Source organism: Oncorhynchus nerka, linkage group LG28 (genome assembly GCF_034236695.1).
Source record: "Oncorhynchus nerka isolate Pitt River linkage group LG28, Oner_Uvic_2.0, whole genome shotgun sequence".
Classification (NCBI taxonomy): Eukaryota; Metazoa; Chordata; class Actinopteri; order Salmoniformes; family Salmonidae; genus Oncorhynchus; species Oncorhynchus nerka.
In genome coordinates this window covers 44,002,489-44,014,752 of record NC_088423.1, presented here as the reverse complement: position 1 = coordinate 44,014,752, position 12,264 = coordinate 44,002,489, and the positions used below count along the sequence as shown (strand labels likewise).

The following is a 12,264-nucleotide window of genomic DNA, read 5'->3' as shown; positions in this document are numbered from 1 at the left end:
CTAAGGCAAAAACCCGAGAAGGCAGGACCAATTTTGTGAAACCCTGGCTCACAAGACTAGCAGCCCTGCTAGCAAGCAAGCTACCGAAAAGCACACAAATATGGTTAATCTACAACAAATCAGTCTGATATAATATCTGTGACATATCAGTATAAAGTTGCCTCAATTTAGAAATATGTTAGCTAACTATTTTTTCCCCCCTCTAGGCTTCAGGATTCTGGCTGTTTGTGGCTTGATAGCGCATTGTTCCTTGACTCGTTATTCCTCCGCTGGTCTTGGGGCAGCACGCAGCCTGGAATACAAAGCTGCCTGTCAGGCGCTGTTCCGGGCTTAAATGCCCACCAGCGATTTCTCTCCACGTATTCATAGTTCAGGTTATAGATGAAAATGTAACCAGATATGTTTCCTAACGATCGTGTTACGTTCTTTTCTCTCTGATGAAACATGTAAATGATATAATTCAATGTAGTAAGTTTGTCACATTTAAGTTGCTAAGCGACCAGTATTGTACACAAAGACACGGCTCTGTTGACAGTTTGCTTGGTGTAGTAGCTATGTAAGTGAACAGTAGCTGCATGCAGTACTGTCGGTAGCTCGTTTCTCTGGATGTGGCGACTGCGAATACAAGCCTTATTTTCTCTACAAACACTCCGACAGAACGTTATAGCTATGTCTTATAAAGGCTTTATAAATTGTAACAGTCGTGTCTCCAAAGAAGAGCAGGAGTTTTATGATTTAAAAATTAAAGCTGCAGAATATTATAGGGCAAACGGCGTCCCACAGAAGATGGAGGGTGTCCTGAACGACATGTTCTTTGATAAGCCCGAGGATATTTATGGTTACCTGGTATGATTGACAATGATTCATTGATTCCTGAACTGCTGACCATCATATTGTCATGCTTTCTATCTAGCTAGTTTGCTAAGCCAATGTTAAGTTAATCAGCTAACTTACTGGAGCCAGAGGTCATGTGTAAATGCGGGCAAGTATTTGGGTGCTGAAATTCGTTTATTTTTATTTTATTTTAATAAAAAATAAATTGTATGTAATGTCTAAGCTCCAGTCCTCCCTAGTAGTGGCTGCACAACTCCATCGTAAATCGTGGAGTTTAGTTGGCTAAATTAGCTTCTGTAGCTGACTCAAGGGGAACGTTATTTAGTCTTAGTTTACCATGTAAACAAAAAACAGCTATCTAACGTTAGCTAGTTTTGGCTCAAGTCGAGCACTAGTGTTACTGAGCACTGATGACCAAATCATGCCCTTGTTTAGGCCTAATTGAATCAGTAATCCTGCTGGGCTGTGGCACTGCAGTGTACCGGCTGGTGTGGTCCCAATATCCAGGTTGTTGTTTCTTTCTGCTGTGATTATTAAACGTTTTATGAAATGTTCTAGGCAAATTACTTCTCAAAATTGTCATCGCCACCTGTGATAAGCAGACTATTGGGGAAAGAAATGTATGATGGAAAGGGTCAACTATCCCTCCAGGCACAGGTCCTCTGCATCATCAAAAACGAAGAAAAGGTAAGTTCATGAGCAAGCTAGCTAGCGAGCTCCATTTTCCTTGTACCAGGTTCTTTTCAGTTTTGTGCATCTTCTCCTTGTTGGAAATTGAAGTTGCCCACTCACTTCCCAAATATTCAATTCATATAGCCAAATCTGTGATCAATATATGTAGAGGTTGCAATAGGCAGTGGGGGAAAAAGTACCCAATCATCATACACGAGTAAAAGTAAAGATACCTTAATAGAAAATGACTCGGGTAAAAGTGAAAGTAACCCAGTAAAATCCTACTTGAGTAAAAGTCTAAAAGTATTTGGTTTTAAATATACTTAAGTTTCAAACGTAATATACTTAGGTAAAAAGTAAAAGTATAAATCTTTTCAAATTCCTTATATTAAGCAAACCAGATGGCACCATTTTTTTGTTTTTAGGCATGCTCCAACACTCAGACATAATTTACAAATGAAGCATGTGTTTAGTCAGTCAGCCAGATAATTTGAAGCATTCAAAATGTAACGAGTACTTTTGGGTGTCAGGGAAAATGTATGGAGTAAAAATGACATCATTGGCATTAGGAATGTAGTGAAGTAAAAGTAAAAGTTGTCAAAAATATAAATAGTAAAGTACAGATACCCTCCCAAGTAGTAGTTCCAAATATTTTTTACTTAAGTACTTTACACCACTGGCAGTAGGTTCGTAATGTAACCTAATTTCTAGCACAATTCCAGAAAGTTTTTTCATCTGTCATATTATGGATATTCAATCAAATGTATTTGTTGCTATCAAGTGGGGCATTGTTGACTCATAAGGTTTTCAACTGGAATTACCAGTATGGTCATGTTTGACATGACAGTATCTGGGCTCTTCAGCCATTCAAGGAGATCTAATGTGAAGATGCAGCTGGGGAAACGTGCAGGCTTGGAGGGTAGTCATCAGAGGACAACCACTGCCCCTTGCCATTTCAGTTTTTCAGTATTTTAGTCTGGGCAAAGAAACATAATCATGAACTATCAGTTTTTACTAAACAGTCGCCTCTACAATGCCTGGGCATTCATTTACATCCGACGGTGCTGAGGCCAGCAGTTTTACACTGAACAATATCAAAGATTTTACTGAGTTACAGTTCATAGAAGGAAATCAGTCAATTTAAATAAATAAATGAGGCCCTAATCTATTGATTTCACATGACTGGGCAGGGGGTGCAGCCAGGTGGGCCTGGGAGGGCATAGGCCCACCCACTGGGGAGCCAGCCTCGGCCATTCAAAAGTAGTTTTTCTCCACAAAATAGCTTTATTACAGACAGGAAATACTCCTCAGCACCCCCTTCCCCCTCAGACGATCCTTGGGCTGGCGTGGTTACACGTGGTCTGCTATTGTGAGGCCGGTTTGATGGACTGACAAATTCTCTAAAACAATGTTGAATGCGGCTTATGGTAGAGAAATTAACATTCAATTACCTGGAAACAGCTCCGTTGGACATTCCTGCAGTCAGCATGCCAATTGCACACTTTTTTAAATTAATTTTTTATTTAACCTTTATTTAACCAGGTAGGCTAGTTGAGAACAAGTTCTCATTTACAACCGCGACCTGGCCAATATAAAGCAAAGCGACACAAACAACAAAACAGAGTTACACATGGAATAAACAAACATACAGTCAATAATACAAATGGAAAGGTCTATATACAGTGTGTGCAAATGAGGTAGGATAAGGGCGGTAGGTAATAAATAGGCCATAGTGGCGAAATAATTACAATATAGCAATTAAACACTGGAGTGATATATGTGCAGAAGATGAATGTGCAAGTGGAGATACTGGGGTGCAAAGGAGCAAAATAAATAACAGTATGGGGATGAGGTAGTTGGATGGGCTATTTACAGATGGGCTATGTACAGGTGCAGTGATCTGTGAGCTGCTCTGACAGATGGTGCTTAAAGTTAGTGAGGGAGTAAGTCAAAATTTGAGAGAAATAGGCTTTGTGTGTGTATGGAACATTTCTGTGATCTTTTATTTTAGCTCATGGGACCAACACTTTACATGTTGTGTTTATATTTTTGTTCAGTATAGATTCGACACAGGAAACCTCTCTCACAGTCGACAGAGAACATTTTCGGCCAAAGGGACAGAGTAGTGGATTTAGCAGCCTTTAGAGTGATGCTCTTGGATTATTACCATGCCCACTTGGCAGATACCATGAGATGGCTGATGGTAGTCTGCCATGACAGGGAACAGTGAGGCTAGTGGTTGAACCTAAAGGGAGAGAGAGAGAGAAAGAAGAGAGTGGATAATTAACTCAGATATTCCACCTTCTAACTACGCTGCTGGCTTCAGGTCAGTGGGAGGTGCCTGTGTTAGCGCTGCCTGCCTCAGTGCTCATCACAGTCTGGGACCACTCTAAGATGGCAGCCGAGGCAGAGGGAGGCACAAATCCAAACAAACCTTTATTTCACTGTTTTCCCTCAGTGCAACATTTGAATTGTTTCACACCTTGAGCCATGTTAACTCAGTCAGGGTGCAATGCTTTTGACGGATGCTGTTTTTGTTTGACTTATTACACTGTGACACTCTGGTTAAATTTCTAAATCTTTTCCCCCTAATCGAACCAAAACAAATCTGTTTGTTGACATTGGGCCCGATTCAGACTTAGGAAATGTATGCCTTTCATGTGCCTTTCCTTCATACTTCTTAGTAGTTGGTATTCAGACTTACCCTTGTGTAGGTGTGTGTAAAGGGCTTTGCAGGTGTGGTTCCCTTGCACATGCTGTATACATGTAATTGAACTGCTGAAAACTCTTACCCGCTTACCGGACAACAGATGTTCTCATGGAGTTTTCATTCAATAGGGTTTTCAGTACATTTATCTAAAGCCTAAATTATCTAAATTTGGTGTAGCTTTTAATTATAACTTTTTTTCCCGAAAGACTCACTAGAATATATGGAGAGAACAGTTCAGAATTTTAGGGATCATATTAGGAAAAGCCATGAATCCGTAAATACACTCATATTCGTCTCCTTTTCAGCACCAACTGGTAGATTTAAAAATACTCTGATCTATATTATTTAGGGTTAGGAAAGTATTTATGAATAATAATAAAAAACAGGTTTGGACAGCCTTTATGCACAAAATAAATTGGTGAATCAAAAAACGGTGTTTCGATTCATCCTGAAAGTTGCCATATTTTAAACAGTTAAATCCATGAAATATTGGACGGTGATAAAAGTGTACAAGAGAGCTTGAACAGTAGTCCTATAAATCTACCCTAATAATCCTCTCTAATCACGGAACTGTGATGATAATAGTCCAGTCGTCGTGAATTGAGTACCCCAGGCTGCAGGTTTAAACTGCTATGTATGGTCTGCGTTTTATAATGATTCAAATAGGCTACATGTCCCAAATTATTGCACAATTTGTAATATGTTAGTCTAATATGATCCACTGTTGCTAGCGATCCTCAGGAACTACCACACAAACGTAACAGAGGAAAGAAAGGTAAACTAACGATGTAATGGAATGATGCAAAATGTAAGGAAACTAAAGTGACAGTTATAAATGTATGTGGGTAGAACTGACGGTGGCTACCGATAGTGGTTCATATTTAACACTATACAAATTGTAAAGCATACAGTAAAAAGTCTGGGCATATAATTTAAACATTCTAGAAATTATAAATAAACTCGGTAGATTTGGCGCTATACGGTCATTTGCGCATGGCTACAGAAGCCTATAGCTTGTGTCTCCAAATTTCATCTTTGCAAGTTATAAGTCCAGCATTTCATAAAATTCACTGTGCAAAAGGTAATATGTTGATATGCTTCAGTTGGCTGCTATATGACTGGTTTCACATTTGTTTCCAGCTATCATAAGATAGGCCTAAAATAGATCTAAAACAATTGTCATTTATATTTACAATCCCATTATCCAAACGGCTTACTCATTTACCTAGCTCTTATCAAGAGCTGTTATCAATTTGTAAATTACAGTTCATGGAGAATGGTGTTCTTTCTAAATTAAAAAATGAAGTAGATGTTGTTCCACTTGGAACTGACAGGTTGCTCGACCTTATTCATTGTGTAAAGGTGGAGGCATTATGAGGGACTTAAGTCAAGGTCAGATTATGGCGTATCTGTAGACACCTCCGCCACACATTTCTTTGCTCTCCACCCCAAATGAATGATATATGATTGTGATAGCATGCTTTTCTCATGCTTAAACTCAAAGTCAGAATATGCATAGAGATAAAAGTGCATAAAAGGTGAATTATGTTCCATTTATGCACACTTAACTCGGGTCGGAATCCCCCCTCACATGAATAGACGTATGATATAATTAGTTGGTATTGGAGGTGTGACCATAGTCAAATTTTGGGGGGATATCTCTATGGAAGTGACATTCAGAACTTTATGGTTTCCATGTGATGTTCGCACAAGGATTGAGTAAAGTCTCTGTTTATTATGGTAAAACTTGTTACAGACCATTACTGTATACGGTGGCTTGCGAGGAGTATTCACCCTTCTTGGCATTCAACCTATTTTGTTGCCTTACAACTTGGAATTAAAAAATAGATTTTTGGGGGGCTGGTATCATTTGATTTACACAACATGCCTACCACTTTGAAGATGCAAAATATGTTTTATTGTGAAACAAACAAGAAATAAGACAAAAAAACGAAGAACTTGAGAGTGCATAACTATTCACCCCCCCAAAGTCAATACTTTGTAGAGCCACCTTTTTCAGCAATTACAGCTGCAAGTCTATTGGGGTATGTCTTGTCCCCGTCCCTTATATATATTGTTTCTTTCTTCGTATATATTTTTCTTCAAATTTTTCCTTCTACGGACTGCAACCCGCCTCACCCAATGCGGTATAGATCTGCAATTTTTTATACTTTAGAACCGTAACCCCCTTCAGAAGCTAGCCAGCTGACTAGCTACTAGCTAGTCGTCATTTAGCCACTGCTAGTTTGCCATCACCGTTAACTGGGACATCTGCCAGCTTCAGCCCGGTAAACTCCTGCCAGCCTGCACAGTACGATATCAACCCAGAGCATATCGGACTACTTTTCTCCCGGCTAGCCGAAGAGATCTATCAAGCAATTCCTGGGCTTCAATTACCTCTTTTGCCAATTGGCCTGGACCCTTTTCTGCCGACACGGAGCCCCGTCGATCCATCATGACTGGTCTGCCGACGTAACCATCCGAGGGGGTTTCAACAGGCTCCCCCGTTGCGACATCCCCCTGAGGCCCATCTGCTAGCCTGCTGCTAGCCCCTGTCTGCTAACGGAACTCTCTGTTCCGAACGCACTAGACGACCAGTTCTTTTAGCCTTTAGCCATACTCTTATCCTACTCCTTTTCTGTTCTTCTGGTGATGTAGAGGTTAACCCAGGCCTTCCAGCCCTCAGCATCACTCCCATTCTCCAGACGCTCTCATTTGTTGACTTCTATAACTGTAAAAGCATTGGTTTCATGCATGTTAACATTAGAAGACTTCTCCCTAACTGTATTTTATTCACTGCTTTAGCACACTCCGCCAACCCGGATGTCCTAGCTGTGTCTGAATCCTGGCTTAGGAAGGCCACCAAAAATCCTGAAATTTCCATCCATAACTATAACATTTTCAGACAAGATAGAACTGCCAAAGGGGGTGGAGTTGCAATCTACTGCAGAGATAGCCTGCATAGTTCTGTCATACTATCCAGGTCTGTGAAAAGCAATTCTAGCTTCTTCTTTTAAAAATCCACCTTTCCAGAAACAAGTCTCTCACCATTGCCGCTTGTTATAGACCCCCTTCAGCCCCCAGCTGTGCCCTGGACACCATATGTGAATTGATCGCCCCCCATCTATCTTCAGAGTTCGTACTGTTAGGTGACCTAAACTGGGTCTTTCTTAACACCCTGGCCGTCCTACAATCTAAGCTAGATGCCCTCATCTCACACAAATGATCAAGGAACATACCAGGTTCAACCCAAAATCCGTAACCATGGGCACCCTCTTAGATATCATCCTGACCAACCTGTCCTCTAAATACACCTCTGCTGTCTCCAGGATCTCAGCGATCACTGCCCCATTGCCTGCGTGCGTAATGGGTCCCGCGGTCAAACGATCACCCCTCATCACTGTCAAACACTCCCTAAAACACTTCAGCGAGCAGGCCTTTCTAACCAACCTGGCTCGGGTATCTTGGAAGGATATTGACCTCATCCCATCAGAAGAGGATGCCTGGTTGCTCTTCAAAAGTGCTTTCCTCTCCATCTTAAATAAGCATTCCTCATTCAAAAAATGTAGAACTAAGAACATATATAGCCCTTGGTTCACCTCAGACTTGACTGCCCTTGACCAGCACAAAAACATCCTGTGGGGTTCTGCATTAGCATCGAATAGCCCCGATAATCGATCATTTCAATAAGCATTTTTCCACGGCTGGCCATGCTTTCCACCTACCCCGACCAACACCTCAGCACCCCTTGCAGCAACTTGCCACCCCCCCCTTCTCCTTGACCCAAATCCAAACAGCTGATGTTCTGAAATAGCTGCAAAATCTGGATCCCTACAAATCAGCTGGGCTAGACAATCTGGACCCTCTCTTTCTAAAATTATCCGCCAAAATTGTTGCAACCCATATTATTAGCCTATTCAACCTCTCTTTCGTATCATCTGGGATCCCCAAAGATTGGAAAGCTGCCGCGGTCATCCCCCTCTTCAAAGGGGGAGACACCTTAGACCCAAACTTTTATAGACATATATCCATCCTGCCTTGCCTTTCTAAAATCTTCGAAAGCCAAGTTAATAAACAGATCAGATCAGACCCTTTCGAATCCCACCGTACCTTCTCCACTATGCAATCTGGTTTCCGAGCTGGTCATGGACGCACCTCAGCCACGCTCAAGGTCCTAAACGATATCATAACCGCCATCGATAAAAGACAGTACTGTGCAGCCGTCTTCATCGATCTGGCCAAGGCTTTTGACTCTGTCAATCACCTCATTCTTATCGGCAGACTCAATAGCCTTGGTTGTCAAAAGACTGCCTCGCCTGGTTCACCAACTACTTCTCAGACAGAGTTCAGTGTGTCAAATCGGAGGGCCTGTTGTCCGGACCTCTGGCAGTTTCTATGGGGGTGCCACAGAGCTCAATTCTCGGGCTGACTCTTTTCTCTGTATATATCAATGATGTCGCTCTCTCTGCGGGTGATTCTCTGATCCACCTCTACGCAGACGACACCATTCTGTATACATCTGGTCCTTCTTTGGACACTGTGCTAACAAACATCCAAACGAGCTTCAACGCCATACAACACTCCTTCCGTGGCCTAAACTAAGTGCATGCTCTTCAACCGATTGCTGCCCGCACCCTCCCGCCCGGCTAGCGTCACTACTCTGGACGGTTCTGACCTAGAATATGTGGACAACTGCAAATACCTAGGTGTCTGGTTAGACTGTAAACTCTCCTTCTAGACTCACATTAAGCATCTCCAATCCCAAATGAAATCTAGAATCGGCTTCTTATTTCGCAACAAAGCCTCCTTCACTCATGCTGCCAAACATACACTCATAAAACTGACTATCCTACCGATCCTCGACTTCGGCGATGTCATTTACAAAATAGCCCCCCACACTCTACTCAGCAAACTGGATGTAGTCTATCACAGTGCCATCCGTTTTGTCACCAAAGCCCCATATACTACCCACCACTGCGACCTCTATTCTCTCGTTGGCTGCCCTCACTACATATCCGTTGCCAAACCCACTGGCTCCAGGTAATCTATAAGTATTTGATAGGTAAAGCCCCGCCTTATCTCAGCTCACTGGTCACCATAGCAACACCCACCCGTAGCACCAACTCTAGAAGGTATATTGCACTGGTCATCCCCAAAGCCAACACGTACTTTGGTCGCCTTTCCTTCCAGTTCTCTGCTGCCAATGACTGGGACGAATTGCAAAAATCTCTGAAACTAGGGTCTTATATGTTGGGATGTTATCGATCTTTAAGCATCAGCATCAATTTAAGCATCAGCTGTCAGAGCAGCTTATCGATCACTGTACCTGTACACAACCAATCTGTAAATAGCACACCCGACTACCTCATCCCCATATTATTACTTACCCTCTTGCTCTTTTGCACCCCGGTATCTCTTCTTGCACATCATCATCTGCACATATTTCACTCCAGTATTAATGCTAAATTGTAATTATTTCGCCTCTATAGCCTATTTATTGACTACCTTCTTCATTTGCACACACTGTACATAGATTTTTCTATTTTTCTTTTCTTTTGTGTTATTGACTGTACGTTTGTTTATGTGTAACTCTGTGTTGATGTTTTTGTCGCACTGCTATGCTTTATCTTGGCCAGGTCGCAGTTGTAAATGATAACTTGTTCTCAACTGGCCTACCTGTTTAAATAAAGGTGAAATTAAAAAAAATGTCTATAAGATTGGCACATCTAGCCATTGGTATTTTTGCCCATTCTTCAGGGCAAAACTGCTCCAGCTCCTTCAAGTTGAATGGGTTCTGCTGGTGTACAGCAATCTTTAAGTCATACCACAGATTCTCAATTGGATTGAGGTCTGGGCTTTGACTAGGCCATTCCAAGACATTTAAATGTCTCCCCTTAAACCACTCAAGTGTTGCTTTAGCAGTATGCTTAGGGTCAATGTCCTGCTGGAAGGTGAACCTCCGTCCCAATCTCTGGAAGACTGAATCAGGTTTCCCTCAAGAATTTCCCTGTATTTAGCATCATCCATCATTCCTTCAATTCTGACCAGTTTCCCAGTCCCTACCGATGGAAAAACATCCCAACAGCATGATGCTGCCACCACCATGCGTCAAACGTGTTTGCTTATTTTGTCTATAAGTAATGGCTTTTTTTCTGGCCACTCTGTGGAGTGTCCGGCTTAAATTGGGCCTATGGACAGATACTCCAATCTCCGCTGTGGAGCATTGCAGCTCCTTCAGGGTTATCTTTGGTCTTTTTGTTGCCTCTATGATTACTGCCCTCCTTGCCTGGTCCATGAGTTTTGGTGGACGTCTTGGAAGGTTTGTTGTGATGCCATATTCTTTCAATTTTTTAATAATGGATTTAATGGTGCCCCGTGGGATGTTCAAAGTTTCTGATATTTTTTTACAACCCAACCCTGATCTGTACTTCTCCACAACTTTGTCCCTGACCTGTTTGGAGAGCTCCTTGGTCTTCGTGGTGCCGCTTGATTGGTGGTGCCCCTTGCTTAGTGGTGTTGCAGACTCTGGGGCCTTTCAGAACAGGTGTATATATACACTGAGATCATTTGACAGATCATGAGACACTTAGATTGCACACAGGTGGACTTTATTTAACTAATTATGTGTCTTCTGAAGGTAATTGGTTGCACCAGATCTTATTTAGGGGCTTTGTAGCAAAAGGGGTGAATACATATGCATGCACCACTTTAACATTTTTTATTTTTTAGAATTTTTTGAAACAAGTATTTTTTTTGAATTTCACCAATTTGGACTATTTTTTTGTATGCCCATTACATGAAATCCAAATAAAATGTATTTTAATTACAGGTTGTAATGCAACAACATAGGAAAAACACCAAGGGGGATGAATACTTTTTCAAGGCACTGTATCATGGTATTCATAGGACTATAGTAGATTATGTAGCAGACAGCATCATCATTCTTCTAAAAGGCATCATAGTAGGTTTTGCCTCACATTGTCCACCCACTGCTTTTTCTTGCTAAAACCCTCCTCCCTCTTGTCTTTGTGTTTAGACAACATGTTCTGCGGTGATATCAAGCCACAGGGAGGTCCTCGACAACAGTTTCCAGGACCCAAGTGTTGTGACCAATATCAACAATGATAAGAGGAGGGATTCTGTGATGGCCGCTCTCCACTGGATCCATGAATCACTGAACACAATCCTAAAGGGCTCTGATCCCTGCGACCAGACAGGAGTGGATAAAATACTTAGGTACGCATCCTCTCTAGAGCTCTGTGCACAGATATGTTTGTGAAACCAGTAGTTGTCAATACTGAAAGTCATGATATTGGTGATGAATGATTATCAGATATTATTCGCAGAGTGCAGAAATAATATATATTTTTTACATGGTTGGATATGTAACTAATAACTATAAAAACAACCTTGCTGAAATACCCCCAGGTATAATAATAACCCTCCTGCTGTAGATTTGAACCGATTTACAAGTTTTGAAAATTGATTGTCCTAAGGTTCCATTACTTTGTCCACTCAGGGAACCTGAACACACAAACTACATTTGGGTGATTTTCACAACATTTTGGGTGTTTTATTTAACTTTTGTACACCAGCGGTGTTCCCGGACCGGTCATTAGAAATGAACGAGTGAGACTACAATTAGTGTATAAAATTGAGTTCAGGCACATGCCCATTCATCAGAAGGACACACTTCCTCTCCCAGACCCCCACATGCAAGTGTGTTTGAGCGCACACACACCTCACTCTTTAATGGCAACCTCCACAGGAACCTGTGACAAATAGCACAATATGTTTCATTCTGAGTATCTGTTGTAGTCAAAATAATCCATACATTATGCTTTTTTTTACTCAAAAAATGAGTTGTATGAGCTCAGGTCAATGAGGCCTACAGGCTATAAATAGCTAATAGAAGTTCAAAACTTGTAATGTTCACAAGAACGTAAGTTGATAAAAAGATCTAACACAACATTAAGTGATAATATATGTATTACTATGGATTTATAATCAACTATAATGGGGCGGTCATTTTGGAACGGGAACACATC

At 41.4% G+C, this 12,264-nt stretch overlaps 1 protein-coding gene across 1 annotated transcript in view; it reads left to right on the top strand.

The window, feature by feature from the left end:
• The first annotated feature begins 391 nt into the window (after positions 1-391).
• Positions 392-12,264, top strand: part of LOC115113260 (enolase 4) — a 36,517-nt gene continuing 24,644 nt past the window's right edge. The window contains exons 1-3 of the mRNA XM_029640729.2: positions 392-846; positions 1,393-1,521; positions 11,253-11,452. Of these exons, the coding sequence (XP_029496589.1) occupies positions 607-846; positions 1,393-1,521; positions 11,253-11,452 (569 nt within the window). The 5' untranslated portion in view covers positions 392-606. The remainder of the gene's footprint in view (positions 847-1,392; positions 1,522-11,252; positions 11,453-12,264) is intronic.